Source organism: Neopsephotus bourkii, unplaced genomic scaffold, assembly GCF_033783945.1.
Source record: "Neopsephotus bourkii isolate Nb327-2 ecotype Australia unplaced genomic scaffold, CSIRO-AGI_Nbou_v1 NB_668, whole genome shotgun sequence".
NCBI classification, from domain to species: domain Eukaryota; kingdom Metazoa; phylum Chordata; class Aves; order Psittaciformes; family Psittacidae; genus Neopsephotus; species Neopsephotus bourkii.
In genome coordinates this window covers 1689145-1714111 of record NW_026901167.1, presented here as the reverse complement: position 1 = coordinate 1714111, position 24967 = coordinate 1689145, and the positions used below count along the sequence as shown (strand labels likewise).

At 40.0% G+C, this 24967-nt stretch overlaps 1 protein-coding gene across 2 annotated transcripts in view; it reads left to right on the top strand.

Annotated features, from left to right (window-relative positions):
* The window catches only part of STK26 (serine/threonine kinase 26), a 30105-nt gene extending 5605 nt beyond the window's left edge, over nucleotides 1–24500 (top strand). The window contains exons 3-12 of one of the 2 annotated variants that reach the window (XM_061353232.1): nucleotides 9958–10188; nucleotides 15074–15130; nucleotides 16716–16824; nucleotides 16913–17070; nucleotides 19530–19715; nucleotides 20336–20484; nucleotides 21153–21246; nucleotides 21717–21779; nucleotides 21872–22008; nucleotides 22522–24500. In XM_061353232.1, coding sequence (XP_061209216.1) covers nucleotides 9958–10188; nucleotides 15074–15130; nucleotides 16716–16824; nucleotides 16913–17070; nucleotides 19530–19715; nucleotides 20336–20484; nucleotides 21153–21246; nucleotides 21717–21779; nucleotides 21872–22008; nucleotides 22522–22546 — 1209 coding nt within the window. In that variant the 3' untranslated portion in view covers nucleotides 22547–24500. Of the gene's footprint in view, nucleotides 1–9957; nucleotides 10189–15073; nucleotides 15131–16715; nucleotides 16825–16912; nucleotides 17071–19529; nucleotides 19716–20335; nucleotides 20485–21152; nucleotides 21247–21716; nucleotides 21780–21871; nucleotides 22013–22521 lie in introns of those variants that run through there. The other variant, XM_061353233.1, reaches the window with a different exon arrangement.
* Nucleotides 24501–24967: the final 467 nt, after the last annotated feature.

Here is a 24967-nt window from a genome sequence, read left to right as displayed (position 1 = left end):
AGACTATACAGCAAGGAGCAGCTCAGGAATATATTGCAATTTGCTGTTTAAAAGAAAAAAGAAATAAAATCTTTGTTTAAATGTCTGTTTTGATGGAAGGATTGTTTCTTTATATATAGTAACTGTGTGGCACACCATGAAGAGTTTGTGTGACAGCATGTGCCTCTGCAGCGGTATTTGTTGTATGAGACCTATATAACATCTTGGTGAAGATAGGCAAGAGTAAACCCCTCAGTTCTCATTGTTTTCAGTATTCAGAAACTTGAAGGTTTTGGTCATCCCCAAAAGTGAAAGCATGAATTTTAAGCCTGTTAGTAAAAGTACCACTTGTTTGCTCTATGGTGATCACCTTCAGGTTTAAGAGAGTCGCGAACTCTGGGAAGTGATAAGAGACTATTGTTTTGTCTTTCATTTATCTTGGGGACTGAGGTTAATAATTGACAGAAGAGTTCAGGGCTGGGTTTTGGGGGCATGGGGTTGGAGATGGACAGTGCAGAGTTGCTTCTGAAATTCTTCTGTCACGGATAACTTCTTGGATGCTGTAATTGGTGCCTGCTTGGGTGTTGTCTTTGGGGAAATGAAGAGTTGGTGAGGTATCTTGTCATTCCAGGAGTCACTGTTCCAAATCCTGCGGGGTTTTTTCTAACTTAAAATAATTGAAAAAATCAAATTCTTTCCTAATGCTGCCTCACCAGTTTTTAAAGAACTGTCATTTGTTCTTTAAATTTAAACCTGTAGCAGTTCTGGAGCAAGTCTGGTCTGATGATTGGTTGAGGATCACTGAGCACACTCCTTAGCTCTGAAGGAGAGACTTAAATCTCATGGGAAGGGTGCCCATCTAGCAATATTTGCTGAAATCCATTCTGCCACAGGGGTTGCTAGCCAAATAAATCTGGCAGAAGGAACTTGGAGAAACTATTAAAAAGGGACTGACAAGGTAACCATGGCTTGCTGGGCTCGTTCTTCCTCACATCTTGCGCATGTGGTTTTGCAGAGATAGGCTGCATTGATTAGGTCTATGGCTTCAGCTTAGATCTGTCTTAATGAAGAAGGCTTTGAAGAACTGCATAGTTGGCTCTTAGAAGTGTGAAGCCAAGTTTGTCTTGCCAAAATCTGGATTTGAATGCTTTTGACTGAGGCAGCATATCTGGAAAAGCTTTGTGATGGGATCTGTCTTGAGTCTGCATGAATCCTGTATGCATCAGTGAAGGAGAACAAGGAATGAGAGATGTTAGTTATCTGCAGGTTTCACACTTGAGCTGTGGAAGGGGGAGTCAGAGATCCCAGGGTGGTTTTCATGAACCAGAACTCAAGAACTATGTGTTCTGTCCTGAAGAACTTGTGGGTTTTTTCTCTCTCCCCCTGCTCTGTGATCATTTGCAGGCTTTCCTCTCAATTGGGAACCGTTATATGTTCTGAATATCTGAATAATCTTGACTAGGGAGTGGAATCAGAGGGTGTCTTATGCTTTCCTGGATGTCAAGTTGCATTTCAATGCAGGCTTCTGTGCTGGGAGCTGAAAGCATCATAATAAAAACACTGTAGAGCTTGGAATGACCGTGAGTGTTGTCAAGTGCCTAAATGTAAAACACTGAATGAAAGAAGATTGAATTTCTACTGATGTAAATCAGTTAAAAACATACCGTGAATTATGAGGGGAGCAAGATGATCTTGCTGGGAATGTCTCACCTACGAAGGTGTCATCTGGCAACCGGTCACAGCAAGAACATTTTTGCATTCCTGCACAGCTTTATTCTAGCCTAGTTGGCAAGGAGAATCTGATTCTTTTATTTCAGGGTGTTTCTCTTCCTCCCTTCCCCCTTCCCCTCGCAAGTTTATGTAATGAGATGCTTTGCCATGCTATGAATGAGCTGCAGAGTAATTGAAAAAGGAGTTTCCTGAAAGGGCAGGTTGGTTCTGGCAGGATAGGTTTCTTGCTTCCTTTGTAACTCATTTTGGAGTTGTATTTCTGGTTTTTCATTACGTGGTTCTTGTAGCTTCAGGTCTAGTATGATTGATAGGATCAAGAGCCAGTATTCAAGAGAAGAGTAAAGCTTTTCAAGCTTGTGGTCGCCTAGCCTTGGGGAAAGGACACAAATCTGGAACTCTAGCAGACTGGTGTGTTTGCCTTCCTTTCCAAAGCTTGAGGAATGGCGTGATACCCTCCAACCATGGGTTCCCACTTGCGTTTCATTGCAGGCAGTGGTTATGCCTTGGGACTTACCTGTGGTAAATAAACTTGTGACCTGCTCCTTAACCCACATTGTGTTTTGGAGCAGTCCTCTTTTTCTCAATTAGTGTTTTTCTGCCTTGCTTTAGTTTTGTTTAGCCTGAAAGTAACTGATGACTACTTCAGTGGGGAGATTTCCCAAAGATACTTACATGTGTGTGTTAAACTTCATGCCTTGTTGCTGCCTTCTAGTTTGAACTGGCAAGCTAAAAAGCTGGATTTTGTTATTTTTCATTCTAGCTGGATTATAGCATGAATTTAATGGTATTTACAGGACAAAAACCTGTATATCAAGTTCTGACTTGCACAGAAGTGCCAAAATGGCTTTTTAAGATAGAGCAGTGAGGAAGCCTGTACAATTTACGTAGCAATTGCCATTTAGCTGTAGATCCTGCACCTCTGAATACTAGGGAAATGGTCCAAATGCCGTACAGTTTATTGTTGGCACAGTTTTGGTGTAGTTTTTCCTTTAAATGGGTGTGGCAAAAGTAAAAAAACCCCCTAAGTGTATGTGCACTGATAAGCAGGCTGGTGCTGAGAGGAGAGGCCTATGCTAAAAGTAGGCTGCAGCCCATAAATGGTGATTTTTGTCCATATTCCTATCAGAGTCTGAAGACTTTGGGATACCAGAACCTCTTGATTTCGTGAAGTGACTTCTGTCTCCATTGAAAGATAGAGGATCCTTCTAGCTATAGAATGTTCAACCCCTTTGGTCTTTACAGATCTTACAATCAGAGCATGGTTTGGGTTGGAAGGGGCTTTAAAGATTATCTAGATCTAGCCTCTTGCCATGAGCTGGGCCAGATCATAGTAAAGGTATTTAGCCATGTAATCTGTGTGTGTGTCCCTCCTTCATCCCTCTGTTTTGGTAGGCTGTGCCCCTTAGAGATGAGAGCATACTGAAGGATACGAAGTTGTGTGCAATGCTTTGAGGATCTTTATGTGGTTTAAAGGTATTGATATATAGAGTGGTAGTGAAGTGTTGCTCCATTTGACATGTAGGGGTATTCAGTTACAGAGCAGCTCACTGGCAGGAGAAACTTTGTTCTGTGTTTCCTCTCCTCAGTGCAGGATACTTTTTGTAAGTAATTGATGTAGATGTTTTTAATTGCCTGTATCCAAGGGCTAGTCTTTGGGAGATGTGGTGTTATTCTTTCTTTTTGCTTATTTATGCTGTCTCCTAAGCTGCTTTTCACATTGTGTTACCAAAGTGAAAGAATGGCTAAGAATAGAGGAAGTGAGTTCAGTGGTTTCCATTTCCAGCACAACATACCATTGACAGCTTGCATCTGCCACAGGCCTGAGATGGTTTGAAGATAGATGAAGGTGATTCTTTCCTTCCAAGTCTGAGAATGGGTGGCTTTGAATGCTGATTTTGAGGTTTTAATAGTCATGAATTTTCAAGCAGCTCACTTTATGGCTGACTTGATGAGAACAAAGCCACGTGAGGTTTTCACTTACCTATTTTTCCTCTTGTTTTACATTGAAGTTCTCCAGCTTCTCACTAAAAATGGCAATGAGTTTTGGCCTTGTCAGATGAGAGGTGTCTCATGAAGGGCATAACAGAGGTCACGTCCCATTTAAGGACAGCAAAACTCAGCTGGTTTTTGCTACCTGCTGAGTAGAAATGCTTCTTCAGTGCATATCATACAATTACAGTAAATACCATGAAATATCTACTTCCCTTATATTTGAGTCCTGAGCAGGACCGCAGGGTAGCATCACAGTTCCGTTCTCTGAGAAGCAATGGTGTGCACAAGATGGAGAAGAAGATTTCAACAGGTTCTATCCTTGTTTTAAATGTTGGCAGGTTCCTTTTCTTCTGATTCTTTATAAGTAATGACAGCTCTGCACCTGTGCCTTCATTAACTTCAAACTGTTTACATTAAGTACATAAACACATGCCTGTGGCACTGCTGGTGTGAGTAACTTGAACTGTAATAGGATTTAAACATGAAAAAGGGGGATGTGGGGAAGAGCTCCAGGAGTTAAAATGAATGGCTACCTGTGGTGGCTGTGTTGTAAAGAAGTGAAATGTTCCTTATGTAGGTAAAATGGAAATACATACAATGTATGTGAATATATATTCTTCTATAATAGAATCTGCATGGTGTGTAATTAATGTGTGTATATATATATATAATATTCTTCTGAAACTATATGCAGATAGTGTATGGAAAGATACCCAAGAAGAAAGTATCTGTTGAGTAAGACATTAAAAAGTTCAGTAGACCATCAGGTTCACCAGTTTTACTGCCTCTTAATTTTATTTTTTGGGGGGCTCTGAATGGAAGAAAAACTTGGAGGTACTTTATTACCTGAGAACAGATAAATGAATGCACTGATTAGCTGTGATTTCAATGTGTTCAACCCAGATGCTGTATTTGGTAAGAATCAGATAGATGCTGAGAGGAGTGAAATGTCATTAACTTTTAATGTCTTTTATTGACTTTCAAGTGTCTTTTTCACTCATTGTATTTCAAGTATTCTTTCTCAAGATAATAAAAGGTACTTTGGAGATTTTACAGATAATAAAGTAGGCCTCATAATTGCTATTTAATTTTATTGTTAGCCATAATTCAGACAGTGCAGACGGTGGAACTTAAGAGAAATGGTGCAGTGCATGCTGGCTTCAGCAACAATGCTGGCATACATTTCTGATCTGGCACTTTAATGCTGATGTAACTGTGAGGCTGCACAACAGATTAATTACTGGGGTATTTTTTTGATCATGGGTTGTGTTTAGTTTGAATGTCTGGCCATAATATAACCTCCTCTTTCCCTGAACCTTTCTGTAAGGCAGCTCTTTTCATTGTAGTTTACCTCTGAATTCTTCCTTTCTGTGAAGATCAGGCTTTTATTTTAGAGAGCAATTGCTTGAAGTGACAGTCCTTGAAACACCAGGTAATGCTGATAGCTTCCAAGGATACCAGTGTGTGGTAGTGGATACTTGAAAAACAGACAAGTAGACACTCTAGTGTTCTCTTACCAGCATTGTATAAAGTCTTTTGAGTTCATTATCGCATCTTTATCTAATGTGTATTTGAATACTGGCTCTCAGCTATTCTGTAGTACTGCTACAGTTTTAAGGAAACTTCTGTCCAAATAAAACCTGAGAGATGCTTGACAATCCAGAGAGTATCCTAGCATTTCTGGGTCAGGATTTAGAAACACTGTTTTAAGACAACAGGAAAGATTTTCTGACAGGCTGTGTTGAATTATTTGCTTTGGGAGATCTTGAGGATCCTGGGTTTGATTTTGTTAGATACAAGGCATTAGTTCAATCTGTGTCCAAGATTCTTTGAAGCTTTGTGTTTTCATCCAGTTGTACTCAGTATCCTTTAACGAAATTCATTAATGACCTTTCTTAGAAGACTTGTTTCTGTAGAAGAGCTGCCCTGCACTGACAGAGCCTGAAGCAGTCTCACATGCTTTGGTATGTATCATTACATATCTGTATGCTCTCAAAAGTTAGATATTCAGTGCACTTTAACTCTGCTTCGAAGGAAGAAGACAGACTTTGGGGAGCAGGTATGTATGTGAAAGGGTCAGAGGTGAGGTGTGTCAGTCAGCCAGTCAGGCCTGTATCAGAATGCAGCCCCAGGACATTGCTGCGTAGCTGTGTTTATTGGAATCAAAAGCAAATGCTTGTGTAAGCTGTATTGGCAGAATACTTGACACAGCTACTGCAGGTATGCTGGCAAAAATGACACTGTAGTGGTTTGGGGTTTTTTACTTGGGGCTTCTGTGCAGGTGGTTGGACTGGATGAGCCCATGAGGTCCTTTCCAGGCTGAGAGTGTGGATGTACATACATGTATAAAACACATGCAGTCATGGCACATGGTTGGATGAGAGAGGAGGGCATGTTTTGCTGATCACTAGCAGAGGCTGTATAGTGCTGGACTGGTGAAATGGTGGACTTTCTAAACTATGCAGAGGGCTTGTGTTGTCACGCTGGTCCTGTTACTCATGCTGGTGAGATTGAAGCTGGCATGTGAATGTGTCTGTGCTTGTCGTGCTTGGTGCTGCTTTTGTCTGTGGAAACAGGCATAGGGAGGGGAAGAATAGGAGATTTTCTTCCTGATTTGTCCACTTCTAGGTGTTATCTTCAGAATGGTGATGATGGAGTCCATGCACCGTCTATTGTCTTCTTACTGACAGACATGACTCCCATAGAAACCAGTGTTTATTTAAAACCCCCACCAATTATTCATGCAGGCAGCTTTCAAAGCTTCTAAACCTTCACCCATTGAATGTAAGGTCTGTGAAAGAACAGGGAGTAACAATGGTTGTTTTGCTCAAGAGCGTTAATAGTGTTGGAAATCTTAATTTCTTCCATATTAGCTCAGTTGGCAACTGTGCTGCAAAAATGTATTGGTATATATCCAGGGCATGTATATACACACACTTTTACTTGTATAACTTATGTTCCCATCATTTTCTATACTAGAAGGAGGAGGATGGGGATTACTGCATTATATAAACGTATGTTTGCTTTAAAAGGAGTCTTTTAAAGTCTGTTAAAGTTTGGTATTTGGGGGGTTTGTTTTAAATTAGTTGCAGAAAAAAGTTCCTGTAGAACAATAGTCTGAAAGACAAGGAATGAAGAAAGGTAAAAGCTGATCTGTTTGAAAATGCAGTCTTTAAGTTACATAGTGTTCTAAATTGGAAGCCTTTCCGGAGGATGCTGTCTCAGTGTTAACCATAGTTGGTCAGAAATACTTGCCCTTCTCCTGGAGTGTCCTTCAGTCCCATGTCAGCCTTGGTGAATAAGAGGAGCTGTAAAGCTGACTTTGCTTGCTGGGTGAGGATTTTCTCAGAGTAGATGCGACTCCTTCCTCCAGTAGCCTCACGCAGGCTGTTCTCTGCTCCATCTCTCCATCCCAGGGATCTGCGGTGTGGGAAGTCCAGCTGTGCTCATCTCTCCCTGTACTCCAGCACTTCCATGTAGTGGCTTTAGGAGTTGGAAGTTCTGAGCTATTTGGAGTAGCTTTTAGGAGAGTCTGGAGTTCTCTGCTTAAGGTTTCTCCCCATGCGAAAAACCCAAGTGTTGCCCTTTGACTCCATCACACATTTGTGAAAGGTTGCATTAGCTGCCTATGCCTGTGATTAAATTACTTTTCTTCTCTCTGTCTGGAGGTGTTTTAATGCATTTCAGCTCAAATGAACAACTATTAGCATGAATGATTGCTGGAATTCTAGGCGCCAGATTGTGCCTTAAAACTAGGTTTTTATGAAAGGGAGTCTTTTAGGGTTCATGGGAAGTTTTGCCAATCCTGTCTTTTAACTCTGTTATTTCTTGGGGGGTGTCTGGTTACTGTAAATAGGGAAATACCATGTAATTATTCCTTATTTTGCAGCTAGTACAGTTTAGGAACACATTTGGTTGGTAGCTAAATGCCAGTTCAGCAGCTCAGCCAGCAGCAGGGAAAGGCTGGGTGGCATGCACTGCTGCTTTTGCTACACTTGTCCCTGCAAGAATTACTTGAAACGCATCTGAAAATGGATTTTAAATTCAAACTTATTAAAAATGATGACTTTTTAATCTTTTTATTTGCTTTTTATGTATTTGCTCATCTTTGAGATCTTTCACTGAATCTGTCAGCGGAACAACATTTTTTGCTTAATTATTTCACTGAAGGTAATTTATTGCTTTGTTTTGTCTTTTTTTTTTTTTTTAATGGAGCAGAACAGCACTGATCTCAGTGTAGACAAAGGAGAAATTCCTCATTCTTCCTGCTTTAATGCAGTGCTCAGGAACAGCAGCGTGCTTGTACATTCACAGCCTAACTCCACAGATCAGCATGAATTTGCCATGCTACCTCATGTCCCCTCCTCTTGTGAGAGCACAGATGACAGCTTGGTAGATATGAGTGGTGAACTGATTCAGCTGAAAATAAACCTGACAAATCAGATGGTGAACTCTCAGCTAAATCTGTTTCCTGATTCATCCCACCACATTGTGGAATAAACTCTGATTGTGGTAGAAGGCAAGAAGCGACAATAAGGGCCCAGTAAGGAAACCAAGACTGTCCATTTTGGACCAGTTTTACATAGTGATGCATTTATTTTATTCCCAGTAAAGATTTTCATATCCATTTGCAACAGCACCGGTATAAAGATGTTTGATAACTATTTTGTTATGTAATCTGTGCCTTGGGTTGAGTGTTTGCATTTGCCAAAACTGTTACAACTTTTGCTGCTGGTTCTGAGTTTTGGAGCATGTAAAAGATCTAAAGCAGAGCATCTCCCATATTTTCGGATGTTGCAATGGAATCGGAGGGCTTTTGGAGCAGATATTTCTTGATCAAATACTAATTTGCGCAGTGAGTTGCCTGCTCCTGGCAGCAGTAATGTGTTTAATCCTGTTGCTCTGCAAAGCTGGGCTGTTCTCTTAGCATGTTCACCTTACCTCTTTGGAACACCTTTCATTAAACTCCCTTCCTGTGCTCTGACAATTGGTGTTCTTAAACTGGAGTGAGTTACCTGCATCCTTCAGAAGCCACTGCTGTGGTTTTGAATACACAGGGTTCTCTAAGCAGCCATGTGGCATGCCTTATCTTGAAGGGAAAATGAGACCTTGCTTCCTTTTTGTTTCCCTTGTGACTGCTTGAATGAAGCTGAGAAATGTAAAATACTTGTATAATAATCAGTCTGATCTGAAGAATCATGGAATGATTTGTGTTGAAAGGACCTCAAAGCTCCTCCAGCTCCAACCCCTGCCACGGGCAGGGACCCCTTCCACTGGAGCAGCTTGCTCCAAGCCCCTGTGTCCAACCTGCCCTTGAGCACTGCCAGGGATGGGGCAGCCACAGCTTCTCTGGGCACCCTGTGCCAGCGCCTCAGCACCCTCCCAGGGAAGAGTTTCTGCCTCAGAGCTCATCTCAGCCTCCCCTGTTTAAGTTTAAAGCCATTGCCCCTTGGCCTGTCCCTACAGGCCCCGATGAAGAGTCAACTAGGTTGGAAAAGACCTTTAAGATCATCAAGAGTAGTTAACCAGCAGAGATTCCAAGCCAGGTATCCTTAGCAGTGCTCGGTGACCTGGTGCTCAGCTGCACTGGTGATCCCAGCCAGTTCTGATCAATGCCCCTGGGTTCAATATGCCCCCTGGTTCTGCTCCAGCCTTTTTAGTCCCTCTTTGAACAGCTCAGTCCCCTTTGCTGTACTTTCTCTCAGCACTCTCAGCTCCCCCAGAGATGTCTGATCTTACAGATCTCAGGATCTACCAGTGAGTACCGGCTAGTGCACTGTTCTCACAAGTAGCTTCTCACTGTATCACTCAGTAGGATGCTTTGTCTGCCCCAGGCTGCTGGCCAGGTAGAAAGCTCAGCCTTTTCTGCCTGGGTGATGATGGTAGGGCTTCTGTGCCAGTAACTGCATTCCCCAAGTCTTCTGAATTACTGCACTAATAGGATTAATGCTAGGAACAGCCCTATTCTTTTGTTTTAAGGTGATGTTGTGCGTGGGGGTGTGAAATGAGGTTTGTACCTGCCCCCCTCCTTGGTGAGGCTCATTTACCTTTGGCATGATTGCACAATGTATGTTCTGTAACCAAGAGCTGGATTAGAAGTTAGTGTGCAGGAAATAAACCTACCTGATGTGTGCCTTCGAGTGATGATAAATCCGGGTGATGTGCTGCTTGGGAAGTCATGAGGGCAAATAACTTGGAAGTAAATAAGTAACTTGTGTACCGTCCCCCCCCCTTTTTTTTTCTTCTCTTTTCTAGAACCACAGAGCAGACCCAGAAGAACTATTCACAAAACTCGAACGCATTGGAAAAGGCTCCTTTGGGGAGGTCTTCAAAGGAATTGATAATCGGACACAGCAAGTGGTAGCTATAAAAATCATAGACCTTGAGGAAGCAGAAGATGAAATAGAAGATATACAGCAAGAGATAACTGTTTTAAGTCAGTGCGATAGTCCTTACGTAACAAAATACTACGGATCATATTTAAAGGTAATGTACTGCACAAAGGTTTGTTCTGAATGCCGCTGAGAAAGTATACTGGAATTGAGGAAAAGTTATCATGCCAACTGCCTTTTTTTTCTAGTAGATCCTTGTTTTCCTTTGAACAGAGCTTTTCACTGTGTTTTGCTCATTTTGCTGCTTGCTCTTTGAGGCTAGAGTTTGCACAACATGGCTAGAAGAGGAGCAGAATTGGTAGAGGACTCCTCTTGCCATTGCTGTTGCTTTTGGACTTTGGTTTTCTGTCCTCCCCTACAATCTTTACTACAAACTTGTGGCTTTTTGGGGGAAGAAAAACTACTTTCAGAGCCATAGAAACAAAACCCATTGCCTGATATGGAAAGAAACCCTGCACCATATAAGAATGTGTTGGTTATTATGCAGGCCTGAGACAGCAAAACCGACATCAGCAGAGTTGAGTATGATTGTGACCTAAGGCATCATTTATAAACAAGCAAAAATGAAAACCTACAGGAGTCCAAAATGTTGACTTCAGTCTTTCCAACTTGCAGAACTGTCCAGGTGTAGCTGACTGTTTCAGTAGTATCGTGGCTCTGCATTTTTCTTAAGCTAGATTTATCCTTGGTTACTAACACTAGATCTTTAGCTTGAGGTTCCTCCGGGGGAAAGGTTTGTTAAAGGTGCAAAGTATCTTTTATGCAGCTTTTTAATTCTAGTAGTAACAGGTATTTTGAGAGTTGGATTTGTCTGCTTTTTTTACTTAATTGCTATATATATATATATATTCTAACTTTTTATTAGTTACTGCTCTGAGAATGGTAGAGTACAGTACAGTTGTGTCCCAAATGATTGTATAATTAAAGGTTAAAGAACACTGAGGTTAAATTATGAAAATTAAGACATTATAGTTCTTACAAAGAAAGTCCTAGTGCTGCAGAGATTAATAGCAGTTTGCTGTGGATGTCAGTGGTCCAAAGATTGCATTCAAAGTGGTCACATAGGTTTGTTGGTAAATACTTAGCTCTGCATATAAAGATTACTGAAAATATTCCTAGAAGCAACCCTTAAGATAGCAGCTTAAAAGAGCATCAGCACACAGTAAGTAAAAGGTATGTCAAAATATGAGTTTTCTTTCCTTTGCGTCTTCATTTGCAGGAAGACAAAGTAGTTGAGCCAGTCTGCCCTCTTTCAGTTGAGGCTTATGGAAGAGAAATAGTTTACTACAAAGTGTGAATCAGACGTGGCTTTCTGTGAAGCTCCAGGAATGCTGTTAGAAATGCTTGAGTTTTGTACTGTTTAAATCAAAGAGACTCTTAAGTCTTTTCCTGAGTATACCAAACGAAACCCTCAGTGCAGAGGCATTCAGGTGGCCTACAACACTGTTGTTTCTTAGTTGTGTAATCTAGATCTGGTTTAAAACTTTCAAGCTGATAGTTTTCACTCTGAAGAAATTGCAGCTGGGACCATGTGTGCCTCAGTTCATCCTGTTGAACTTTATCAGAACGTCTTCTGTTGGAACTTATTCTTGGGGGGTTTTATACCAGTTTTAAGTAAGCTTTGAATAAGCAGATAATTCTTGGCATCAGTTTGAGTCAGCTTCAGTTTTCCCCCTGGTGAGAGCGCATATTTAATAATTAAAAGCTGTTTTATAGCTACAATGCCAAATGAGATGTGAACTGTGAGGGTTTTCCAATTAAAAGCATTTCAGGTGAGAGACTTCATTCTTGTACAGTTTGTTCTCCATCTTCTGCAGCGTTACAGTTTCCTTGTGCTTGCAGATGCACAGCCAGCCTTATGGGCTCCATCTGATGGAGGGGCCCATGCTCAGGGAGCCTGGGGCTTACCAGCAACATGCAGGCTCTGCCCAGTGCTCCTGCTGCTGGAAGGGGGAAGGGAAGAGTGGCTTTATTTCAATTACTTGACTTACAAATTTGTAACTTAGCTTAGCTGATGCCATGTAAGATACTCTCCTATGCTGCAGCCTGGCGGTTCAGTAGCTATGTCGTGTGCATCTGACTTGTAAATAGGACTTAAAACATATAGATTGTACCATCATATTTTTACCTAGCATTATTTGGCATTAAATACCTGCTGCCAGGTATTTTACTCTGTAAAAACCTTATCGTTGGTACAGGATGGCATGGTCTACTTCCTTGAGGTTCTTGAAATAAAGCTGATGCCAGTTTTCTGTTATTGTGATACAAAAGTTGCAAATATGTCATAGCTGTGTAATTTGGGTTACCTGTATGTCTTGAACTTTGGAGTCTGAATGGGAGTTTCCTATTAAATTAGAGCTTAGGTATTATCTTGTGCCTTTCAAATGTGTGTAGAACTGTACATACTTACAGCTGTATTAGTGCCGCTTTTGGAGCTGTAAGAGAACTTAAATCCTGACATAGATGTCTGTAGATGTTCTTGTTCATAAAAGGCTGGGATCTCCTCATCCTCAAAGTATTGCACTTTGATTGGAGTTAACATCACATCTGAATAAATAAAACATTGGTGGTGGAGGGCACCCTTGAAAGTGCCAGTGCATAGCATTGTGACAGTGTAAGGTATGTTAGAAATGAGTATTTTCCTCAAGCTTAATGGCTTGTCAGAATGTACTGCTGCCTGATCAGTTCAGGCAAAGAAAAGATTAAAGGTATTAAAAGTTCCCCAAATTGTGGCATGTTTTGGGTACACAGATTTGTGAAACTTGATAGAATATTTAAGCTGTGCTTTCCACCTGATCCTGTAGGAACGGATCTCTTGCTGACTGTGTTTTCATGATTGTTTTCCTTATTTATGCCATTCAGTCGAGGGGTTTAAACATCTGTCCTGTAACTAAACAGCATCAGGCCTTGCCCTTCTCTTCTGCAGTTCAACAAGCCTGAAGTTATTCCCAGTTTTGAAGATTTGAATGTGGAGAACTCCTCCTGTGGGAGCACCCAGAGACTCCGTCAGAGCTGTACAGCACTCCATGCAGCAAAGCTTGGAGACAATCTAAAGATACTGTTTGTTCTACGTTGTCTATTTATACTTGGTTGACTGAAAATAGCTAGGAAAGAGGTGGTTCATGCCTGGCTAGAAAATACCCACACCCCGTTACAGCGGATAGGAGCAGTTTCTTTGAGACATTATTTCAGAACACAGTACTTACTCATTTTCACCCTATACTGTTTGCAAGGAATAGTCAAATCCTCCAAACACGTCTGCTAACCACAATGTTTGCCTTAAACAGGAGCTCCTTGCAGGTCTTCTCAGCTGACAAAGTCGGGCTTTATAAAAAGTGCTAAAATTAGCCAGCCCTTCCCTGCTGATCTCATAATGCTGGAATAGACTCTCAGAAATGGTGTGGGCTTAAAAAAACCCAGGATAAATCTAATAGAGCACACTTTGTTAAGAGAATTGGATGTGAGCCTTTAAGGAACTGCACCTTTATTTGCCTGCTGAGTTTTCTTTAGAGTCCTGTCACTAGTCAGGCAGTAGGGTGGCAAAGCATAAAATGCAAGAGGCTTTTCACAAAGTATTTCTGCCGTATGCTTGTGCTCTGTTACAAGGCCCTAACACCAGTAAATATTTGCTGGAGCCTGCTGGGTGTGTGGTAGTGCACCAGGTCTGGTGCAGTTGATTATTTTTAACAACTGGGTTTTCTTTTAAATAAGTACATGGTTTTGTTTGCAGAATGTTTTAGAGCAGTAGCCCATAGATTGATCTTTGGGGTTCTGAAATGGGAGGGGGTTGGGGCAAACAAATAGCCAAAGATCCCAGTTTTGAAACAACAGACTGTATATGTGATACCAGATCTTTCCTCTTTTGTTAGTGTGAGCCAGCCACCTTCTGTAGGTACATACCAAGGGCAAAGTCAGCATCTAGAAGGCAGTGTTGCAAGAGTTTTTCAGTTCTAATATTCTAATGGTTGAGATCTCCACAAAGAAAGCACAGAAACCCACCTCTTCACAGGGGCTGAGATTCAGATAGCAGATAGTTACAGAGTACATGGGCTTTGTGATATTAATAATAATAAAAATATATATCCTAAGATAGGTGCTTCAAGCCGTACTTCTTATTTTACTGCATTGCTCTTATCTTTGACCTTTTAACAGCTGATTTTGAACCTCTGATATGAGAACTTGGGAATCCTGAACCTTTCTGTAGGGTTCCAAGTCTGCCAGTGTACTTTCTCCTGGCCGATGGTAGGAGTGTTGCTTTGTCTCTCAGAATCAGAGCTGCTCCTGTGGTAGGATGCAAGGTACAAGCATATTCAAGGGCTGCCAGTTCTTGCTTTTTGCTGAATCTGACAACTTCACTTGGAGCCTGTGGACATGTTAGATAAATGCTTGTAGTTACCACGTAGGCCAAGGGGCGCATAGCAGCTCCCTGTGTTAGGCTTCTGATTTCTCATGTCTTTCAAGTGTGTTCACACTTACTGTCTTCTGTCTTGCTCAAAGTCAATTAAGTTCTGAGTGTTTGCCTCAAATGAGAGGTGTGATGTTACAAGCAAGTTTCCTGTTAAGATGGTCATGCTTCTGTATCACAAATGACTGGAATTAATAACTGATGCAAAGACAGTCTTTTGTAAGAACTACACCGTGTATTAAAACACTTAGTTGCAACTTAAACCACTACCAAATCACTTTTATCTCCCAAGTTCCATTCCTTTAGGTAGGTTCAGTTCAGATACCATTAGCAGAAGATTATTTTTGGTGGGGTTTTTGTGATGCTTTTCGAAATAATAAAGTCAAACTGTGATTGCTCCTTTGCCCTCTTGCTTAGGAGCTGTGTGACCATTCTACGAGTAGTTACATGCAACTTGGTGATTAATGGGACTCTGCATTTGCATTCTCCTAAGAGTATGCTGATAGTCTGTTGAAGTGCAGGTCTGTTTAATGGCAGCCTTGGATTTTAACAACTCATGTTTTCCTTTACACAGGGCACAAAACTATGGATAATAATGGAATACTTGGGTGGAGGGTCAGCTTTGGATCTTGTAAGTATATGATTTATTTATATTTTTTTCATTATAAATACTAGTGAATCCTATTTCATTGTGCTTTCCAATTTCATTATAAAATCTAGTCCCTGGAGGCAGCTGATGTTACCCCACTGCTGGACTGTAATACTCCAAAAAAGGGGGGATTTGAATGGTAGCTCTGTTATGTTGAATTGATGTTTAATTCTGGCTTCACTGTTTGTCTCTAAGCATTAGGAAATGTCTCAGTCAGATGTAAGGCATTCTTTAATTTTTGGTTTTAGTACGGTGAGAAGTACTTGTTCTTGCCATATATGCTGAGGTTTCAGGTTTTGGGTTGTCTGTCCACTCCCCCCAGTAGAATTCATTACACTTGAATAACAAGAGTTTCCTTTGGGATTCAGGGATGACTGGTGTGCCCGCAGGGTGCAGTTAATTTTAACTGGGTAAAAGGTGTTGGGTTTTCCATTTTCAGGTATTTTCAGTCAAGTATAAGAGTGCCTTTTACTTAAGATAGTGGCGCATTTATGAAGGATGCAGCTTAGAGGGTACAGGAGCAGAGTCCACTGTATGGGGATGTGGTTTCCCCATGGTTTCAGGATGGCTCTGCCTCAGCTGTGAAGCTCAGACCCACCCTTTCCTGTAAGATCATAAAATCAGTCTTTGTATCACTCTGAAGGAAAAATACCACATCTTCAGTATGAAATGGGTGTTCATTATATATTTGCCAGCAGTGGTCCTGTCTGCAAGAGCTGAAGTGTGTGCATCACTTCACAAATCAATTTAAAGCTCTTTATGAAATTACATCACATCAGCTCTGCTATGGGAAAGCATCAGCATAGTAGTCCTCTGTAGCGTGTAGCTTGCAGCTCTGGAACTCAAGCCTTTTTGAGTAATTGAGAAGTCTTCTGTGGAGTGTCAGAAATGGTGAAATAGCTTTTACCAGGGACAATTGAAACCACTGAACCTTTAGAAGAATAAAGCTTTTATGTTTTGTCTCACTTGCCTCACATTACCATACCATAATTTCGTGGTACTCTCTGTTTCAGTGCTGCTGTTTGGTATTTTTTTTATGGCAGAATCACCCACCTTAATTGTTTTATTTGCATGGTTTTCTGATGTGCAAAGTTTACGCTTCATACTGGCAGCTTTATAGTAGTGCATTATGTTGATGCAAAAGCAAGCTTGGGATCAAAAAAGCTGGAACCAGACAAAAAGCATCATTAAACTTAAAACCCAGTAGTCAATAGACTAATTTGAAATAAAGTGAGTTTTGTAATTCATTAAAATACAAGACTGAGTCTGATTTGCTGCCTGTAGGAAACTATAACTTTGTGCAAAGTTAGTTCTAGCTTTTCCTGTGAGGGGAGTGCACAGTGTTTGCTAGAAAGGTAACAGCATCTTCAGAGTATTGTCAGTAGAGGAGATGTGAAGATGATTGTTCCAATGGTACCTGTTTCTGGTAGAATGTTGACATACTTTGAATATTGCATGAATTCTGTTAGTTCTTTTAAAAGGAAATCTTTGAAGTTTAAGGTTTAGTTAAATCAGTAACAAGGCAAAAAATGAGATACAAGACTCAACTTAATGTCTTTTCTCTTAGCTGCGTGCTGGCCCATTTGATGAGTTCCAGATTGCTACCATGCTAAAGGAGATCTTGAAAGGCCTTGACTACTTACACTCAGAGAAGAAAATCCACAGGGATATAAAAGGTGCGTAATGTTTGAAATGGTACATTTTTAAAGCCTTTAAAATGCCTAAGAGCAGTATTCTCATTTAGATGTCATTTCCCCTTGGCAGCTGCCAATGTCTTGTTATCAGAGCAAGGTGACGTTAAGCTTGCTGATTTTGGAGTTGCTGGGCAGCTGACAGACACACAGATTAAGAGGAATACCTTTGTTGGAACTCCTTTTTGGATGGCCCCTGAAGTTATTCAGCAGTCAGCATATGATTCAAAGGTAAGTATGAGAATAGAATACCTTTTCCTTGTATCTGCAGATCCAACAGAAGTGACTTTGAGTTTCGTGGGTTTAGTTCTATCAATATGGAGAGAAGAGATTTTGAATTACAGGGTTTCAAATAACAACATTAAAAGTAGGATCAAATTGTTTTTATACAGCAGTTACAGGTACCTGTGCTCACATGCAAGACCCATGCAAAGTCACCAAGGAAACTGATGCTTTCATGTTAAGATTCCTTCAGAGAAGCTCCCCGGATGATTCTGGTGTTGGGGGTTGGTTGAGTTTTAATTTTAATTCTGTGTTTCACATGTAATTCAAACAGTGATAAAACACTCACAAATTAGAATGTACCTTATTTAAAGCCAGTGTGGTGGCTGCAGTTTTACTCTCTGCTCAGATTGTAATGAACACCTCTGGATATCATTTCTTTAATAGTATTCCTGAGCCCCTGTATAATGCTGAAGGTTTTTAGCGCAGGTGGCTGATCTTGGAAATGGAAAAAGTAACTTGAACTACAGGATGTGTAGCTGTGGTGGTGTGATGGTACCTTGTGCATCTCTTTGTCCTGGAAGCTGTTGATGGATGACTAATTGCAAAGGAGAGTTTCCCAAGGGAACTAGCAGTAGAAAAGCAGACCTCTGTGTTTTTCTGAGGGATGGGTCCTGCTGCTAGAATGACAGTAAGAAGGGCACAGTTCCTCTTCTCCCATGTGTACACCCACAAGACAACCTAGAGCGTGTGATTAATGAAATGACAGTGTACTCAGTGCTGGCCCTGGGCTTTCTGCTCTCTAGATAGATGCAAATATAGAAACAAGAAATCTAAAAATCTTGGCATATGCCAAGTAATAATTTCAGGCTGATCTTTCTCAAATAGTAACCATGTAATTGTATTTATGATGTGCACATAAAGAAAAGACTTGTTGAGTATGGGAGATCTCCTCCAGATAGTCACACTTCAGGAGACTTTCCCAGGGTCGTTCGGACTGGAGGGAATTTGCGTACATGTCACAAGGGTTCTTGCTGATAAGAAAGAGTATGTTGTGGTTGTCATGTTCAGGGTTTCATGGTGCAGCTGTAATGTGCTCCCAAGGGCATTCTGGAAAAGCACTCTACTCTTGTTTAACAGTGTGTGTTGTCCAGTGGAATGGAGAATAATTCCTCTTATGCTTGTCCTTTGTATGAATTGGCTCCACCGCCCCTTCAGTTCCAGTCTGCCAATAACCTCATCTTTTGCCTGATCTCCTCAATATAGAATCATGGAATGGTTAGGGTTGGAAAGGATAAGAGCAATGCCCTCTCCCTTTTCTTTCTGTTCCAAATGTGTGATGTGAAAGCACAGAAGGTGCAAGCCTTCGGTAAGGACAGATGTAGGGTTTTGGACAGGATACACTTCAATTTCTGGACTAATACTGATGAATATTTTGGCATCTGGACTCAATTTTAACCTTTCTCCTTCTTTCCCTACTTCAAATTGATGGAAACGCAAACAAATTCATACCTTTCTGTAGTGGCAGAGATTGACAGATCCCATCTGTTCTTTCAAACCATATTGCTCTGATACACAATTGTTATGATATTTCAGTAATAAACAATAAGCTACTTAAATTCTTCAATATTAAGTGTAACCCTTATTTACTGTATGGACAACTTCTGTTTGTGACTTCGTGCCAAGTGTAGTCAGCCATTGCCAGCCACTTTCTAATGAGAGTGACCTTAATAGCTGTTGTAGCTCATCTAAAAACACGTGAACAATGTTTTTTCACTTGGGGGGGGGGGGGAAATCTCTAAATTGGAAAAGAATTTTATAGTTCATAAGTTATTCTGATACAAAGAATGTGTTTATAATGCTTGCCTTCAGCAAAAACGTACACCACTTCTTCCTTCCTCACAGACTTAACACTGTGCCCTGGTTGCTTCAAGTCTAACTAGTTGTTCATTTTATAACTAAAGCAGTCTGATAGGAAGGAAGCTGTGCTCACTGGCTGGATTTGATTCACCTCTGCCTTGTTCCTTTTAGAGGGAGGTGTCAAACAAGGCTGGATACCTTAGAGCATCTGCAGTTTAAAAAGTAACATCTGCAGTTCTGCCATCTAAACAAAACCTGAATTAGATGTGTGGCATCTATGGCAATTTGGACATCATTATATAGAAAAATAGATTAATGTTTCTGAAGCTTTTACCAAAAACATGTTTAGGTGCACTCTTAACTTACTGACAGTGTTACAACAGTGACAGTGTGCAGCAGAAGTGATGTTGTAGGCATCTGTTGTTAAAGACTGATTCAGTCAGCCAGGATTTATAGCCTTCAAGTATTAGAAAGAAATCTTTGTTCATTATCTACTTAGACCAATGTTAATTTTACTGGATAGATGTAGATGTGAAAACTGTAGTTAATAAATAGTCACTATAGCTCTTGATTTTTTTTGTACTGAAAGTAACTTCTCCCTTTCTCAGGCTGACATCTGGTCCTTGGGAATCACTGCTATTGAACTAGCCAAAGGGGAGCCTCCCAACTCCGATATGCACCCGATGAGAGTTCTCTTTCTTATTCCGAAAAACAATCCTCCGACTTTATTAGGAGAATTCAGTAAACCTTTTAAAGAATTCATTGATGCCTGTCTGAATAAGGACCCAACATTTGTGAGTAGATATGTGTGTGTGTATGTAGATGGTTTGGGTTTGTTTTCAGCTTTCTGAAGCTTGCAAAGTGTTTTGATGGTGTAGTGCATCACTGCTGATTGAAATAATCAGAGAGACTACACTTGCCACTGTAAATGGTAGTGGGGATTTTTAGTGTATCTCCATCCTAGTCTCTCATTCAAAATACTGAAAGGAGAAGGAGAATGCTGAAACAAATGATGGTGGCAGAGGCAGCTTCCTAGAATGCACTCAAACTTTGGTTAGCATCAGAAGAGAATCTTTAACAGAGGAGAAAATCTTAAATCTACTCCAGCAGAGCTTCAGCTGCCTCAATTCTGCTTACAAGGAAATGTTGCATTGGAGCATTCTGATTAGTCATTTTCCTGGGTGTGTACCTCCTAGCACACGGATAACCAGTATAGGCTCTGTGTGACTCTGGTCATATTTTTAGAGAGCTTGTAAACGTGGATTACTGGCTTTTCTTGACTTCCTGTTTCACTAATTTCCTGATACTGTATGAGTTAGCTCTAGAAGTCAGTTGTCTTTCTAAATCTTCCCTATTAACATTTAAAATGGGGGCATGTTAGCATAACATTAAATATTTAAAATGTTTCTTACAGCGCCCCACTGCAAAAGAACTTCTGAAGCACAAGTTCATTATGAAAAATGCCAAGAAGACTTCGTATCTGACAGAGCTGATTGACAGGTTTAAGAGGTGGAAAGCAGAGGGACATAGTAGTGATGAAAGCGATTCCGATGGTTCAGATTCGTAAGTTTATTTTCAGTTTACTCTCTTTTGGGCTTCTTTTTAATGTTCTGAAGTAGGTTTCCTGCAGTTTCTCTGTAATTAACTCCTTTTGTATGTCTGGTTTTGTTCCATACATTTTTCATTGGCTTCTTTCAAGAAAAACCCTTGTATGAACCTAAAGACTAATGCAGAAGTCAAGCTATCCACTCACTATCTCTTTAAACTTTCTCTCTCTGAACTTAATCTCAGTTCTGTTTAATTGCTGAGTATTTCCTCAGTCTGAGGCTAGTGGTTATACCAAACCCAATGAATCACAATTAGAAATACTTCAGAGCAAGGTTGAGGTGTATGAAGAAGTTTGCGCAATGCCTGTGGAACAACTAAAGTTCTGTGAGTCTCTTGCTTTTCTGGATATCAGATAACTGTTTTAAATGGGATGCCATGGGAGAAGGTAAGCTTTATGGGTAGATAACATCTTCACTTTGCTTTGATCATATTTCAGTTTATTCAGACTGTGAAGTTGTTTGGGTTTGTTTTTAAGTTCAGTTAATGTTTCAATACATGTTTTTTTCTTCAGTTTCAGGAATATGGAACTAATCCATATAGATGTATGATGTGTTTGGGTTATCTATGCTTGCTTAGGGTTATGTTGTGGCTAGGATTATATACATGGTATCCTTTTTCTTCAGGGAGTCCAGTAACAAAGAAAATAACTCTCATCCTGAGTGGAGCTTTACTACAGTTCGAAAGAAGCCAGACGCAAAGAAGCTGCAGAATGGGACGGTATGTACAGTCTGAAGAGGAGTTTTAAAAGGATGAATTGCTTTTGAAGCCAGTTGAAAGAAGATAGTGATAAAACTCAGTAGTTACTCGCTTTTCATAAGATCTATCTTTTTGTAGTTCAAGAGATGATGCTTGTGATTATTTCCTATGCTCTTGTCAGCCTTAGAAGCAAAAGATACCAGATACTAATAGATAAGTATCAGTTTACAGAGGGGGGAATTTTAAAGAGTTGTATAATATTAGAGAGGAAAAACTGGTTTGCTGACGATGTATGATACTGTTTCGTGTGTGTCATCAGGCATCTGTTTCCGCATCACATTTTTTGATGTACTGGGGCCTTCATTGTTTTTGTGAGGTGTTTCAAGGGCTTTGCTGAATTGAAGTGAGCTTTCAGAATCGCATGTGTGTTAAATGGAGCGTCTGTGTCATGTAGGAGTATGCTCATGTAATCCTTATTTGTTAACTTTTAGGATCAGGATCTTGTTAAAACCCTGAGTTGTTTAACTATGATAATCACCCCTGTGTTTGCTGAGGTAAGTCTCGATGTAAACTAAACTTCTTTGAAAGTATCACCCAAGTGCCTGATAACATGTATAGATTTATCTGCCTTTGTTTTGCTGCACAGCTCAAGCAGCAGGACACAAATAACGCTAGCAGAAAGAAAGCAATTGAGGAACTTGAGAAAAGCATCAATATGGCAGAAGCAACATGTCCAGGGATCACAGATAAGATGGTGAAGAAACTGATGGAGAAATTTCAGAAGTAAGTTAAGGAATATTTTATAAAAAGTATTATTGTTTTAAAAGAAGTATCACTCAAGTCCTTATGCACAGGAAAGGTTCGTTGACACTGAACTTCATATGTTGCATGAATTTGAGTAGTTTAGTGACAAGTGGAAAGATGTGCTATATCCAGTGCTTTAAACTTTCAGCTTTGGTATTTATATGTAATGTTTCCGTTTGAGACTAAAACTAATAAGAACAATTACTATATGTGTTCAGTCTTCTAGTGCTGCAGTTTCACTGTAGTTGTTATCCCTTGCTTCCTTGACTTTAGTCTGCAGCTTTGTTGTAAGCCTCTCAAACAGGAAGAGAATGAGAGGATTTTTATCTTTTTAGAGTATATTTTCTTAAGAATATCTGGTGGGTTTTTCCCATAAACTGTTGAGGTGAAGCTCAATGTACTAGTTTAGTGATGCAAAAATAGTTACGTGCTGTTTGCCAGGCTGACACAATATCATTAACAAAGTTCTTCCTTCCATTTTTTCATCTGTAGATTTTCTGTTAATGACTCATCCTAAGAAACTTCACACAATTGACTGCTGTTTCGTATGGACCCAGTGAAACCCACCAAAACTACTTCAAGCTTGGCAGTGCTTAGCTCATGAGCTCCTTGTGCCTTTTGGATCTTTGCAACATATTGATGGTGATTGAGGATTTGAAAGAACCTACTCAACTATTTTGTGGCAGTGCACATGGTTTTATATTTTCAGGAAATTATTTTGTAAAGAACAACTTTTAATATTGTAGTTTCACCTGTTTAATCTGATAAATGTTGAGGTGCAGTTTTGCTTTTAGAAATAATCATTACTTTAGTTAATAGAAAGTGCAAGTACAGTATGTTTTGATGCTGTTTTGTGCCTGTACATGGGGATGTACAGGTCTTTTGTATTCATGAGTTGAACTTTTGTAAATCACTAACAAGCTTCAGAGAAAATAGCTTTTTCACAAGCGTATTCAGAACATGTAACGTAGTGGCAAGGGTATTGCTGTAGCACCTGCTTCAACCAGCATATAGTTATTGTGCCCTGAAAAATAAACCTGCAACAGTTATCTATTCTGATTCTCAATTGGTACAGTATTTTAGGCAGCTCTATGATTAAATATATTTGAGAGCAATATGTCAATAGTTTGCAGGTGATATGTAGCAACAGGTCTATCCTGATGTACAGTATATGTGTTACCTTTTAGACCAGGTTTTGAAGTAGTCACTCAATCTTAGGTCATCATGGTAGGAAAATTTAGAGCAATACAGTTGAGGGGGTGGGGTTTTTGGCAATAATGGACAAAACCTGAAGTCCAGTTTAACTTAATTTCTTTCCTCTGAGTATACATGCCTGGGTGGAAGGGAGCCAGAGAAGCCGAGCATCGCATGATACATACCTCACAAGCAGGTATCTGTGTAACACCAGCGTTCTGTGTGGTGGTGTTGTTTCTCCTGTAAGATATTTATACACAGGGTTGGTTTTTTTGTTCTTAAATACCTTAAAGACAGTACATCACCATCATTTGTTTATAATTTTTCTGAAAGTGTATTTTAAAGATGTATTTACCAGTTAATATGCAAATAACTGAGTTATAGATATTCTTTCACCTAAAAAAGGTAGTACTGTGCAGTACAGAGTGAGGTTTTTAATATTTTTTTTCCATAAAAACTAGGTTAAGACTATAAAATTGCTTTCAGTTATATATTTATGGTACTGCTTAGATGGGTAATATCTTCTGGGGGGGGGGGGTGTTGTTTTTTTTTCCCTTTTTCGACCCAGTATGTATATTATGCTGAAGTTTTGAACTGGGATTGTTTTTCAGTACTTTAGACGTGGAGCTGTTGGTGTAAATTTATTTTTGATAAAGGCTGGGGGTGTTTATTTTATGGTTCAGACCTGCACATTTTGTTTTTGCACAAAAGGCATTTTAAAGAATCTGAAATATTATCTGCCAAATACTGAGGATAAAGTAATGGTGTGTGCAAGTAAATACTGCATTTTTAGTCCAAATGTTGCCATTACGTTGTTTTTATATAAAGGACACTTGTGAGAGGTGGTGGTTGGATATGCCAAGGACAATTACTTTCAATGGTGCCTACACTGTAAAGAAAAAAACATAAATAAAATGAAATTACTTTTAACTCCTTGTTTTAATTTTAAGAAGATGTTTCTGTTGAAAACTTTCATCTGCTATAGAACTGAAATTCCATTAGAATTTATATCTGAGAAAAAAGTCTGGAAATAGTTTTTGAAAACGATAATGTTATGGATTAAATAAATATTTTTATAAATGTAAAAGCAGCAAAAGTTGTAAATACAGTTGATCTGAAGCTTTACAGAATAACTGCATCACAGAAACAAATTGTAGTGCTCCTCTAGCTTCTGTAGTTGGTAGTCTTGTAAATCTGTTTATAGATGAAGCTTATTTCAATGTTTTGGGGGGTTTTAAATGGTTTAAAAATAAATATTTAAGTTCTGTAAACTTTCATGGGCTTGTTCTCTTGTGGATTTCATTCTAGATTTTAGCAAGACTTGCGTTCTAGTGCAAGAAAGGTGTTTCTGGCACAGAGCTGCACGGTTGCTTTGGAAAGGTTCGGGTTCCCTATGCTCTTCTTGTTCAAAGGACACCAAACAGCAGCTATGCCACGGGGAATGGATGGAGCAGCCCCAGGGCTCACTGTGGTTCTGTTCCTGAAGAGGAGTCTTCAGGCTATGGGTGCTCAGCTGAACGTGGTAGAGATGTCAGAGTGCTCTGACTGCGTTGGGATCTCAGCATTGGGGAGTGAAGGTACAGACAGGCCTGGGCCACAGGTTCACTACTTGCTTTGAGGAGCTCCATACACATTTCTCAGAGTTAAAAATGTGGTCTTCACTTCTATGTCACTTCACCCTTTAAGGTGTCTTATGTGAGAGACTGAGAGGAGAGGTGATGGGAATTCCTCCTGGATTTTGTAA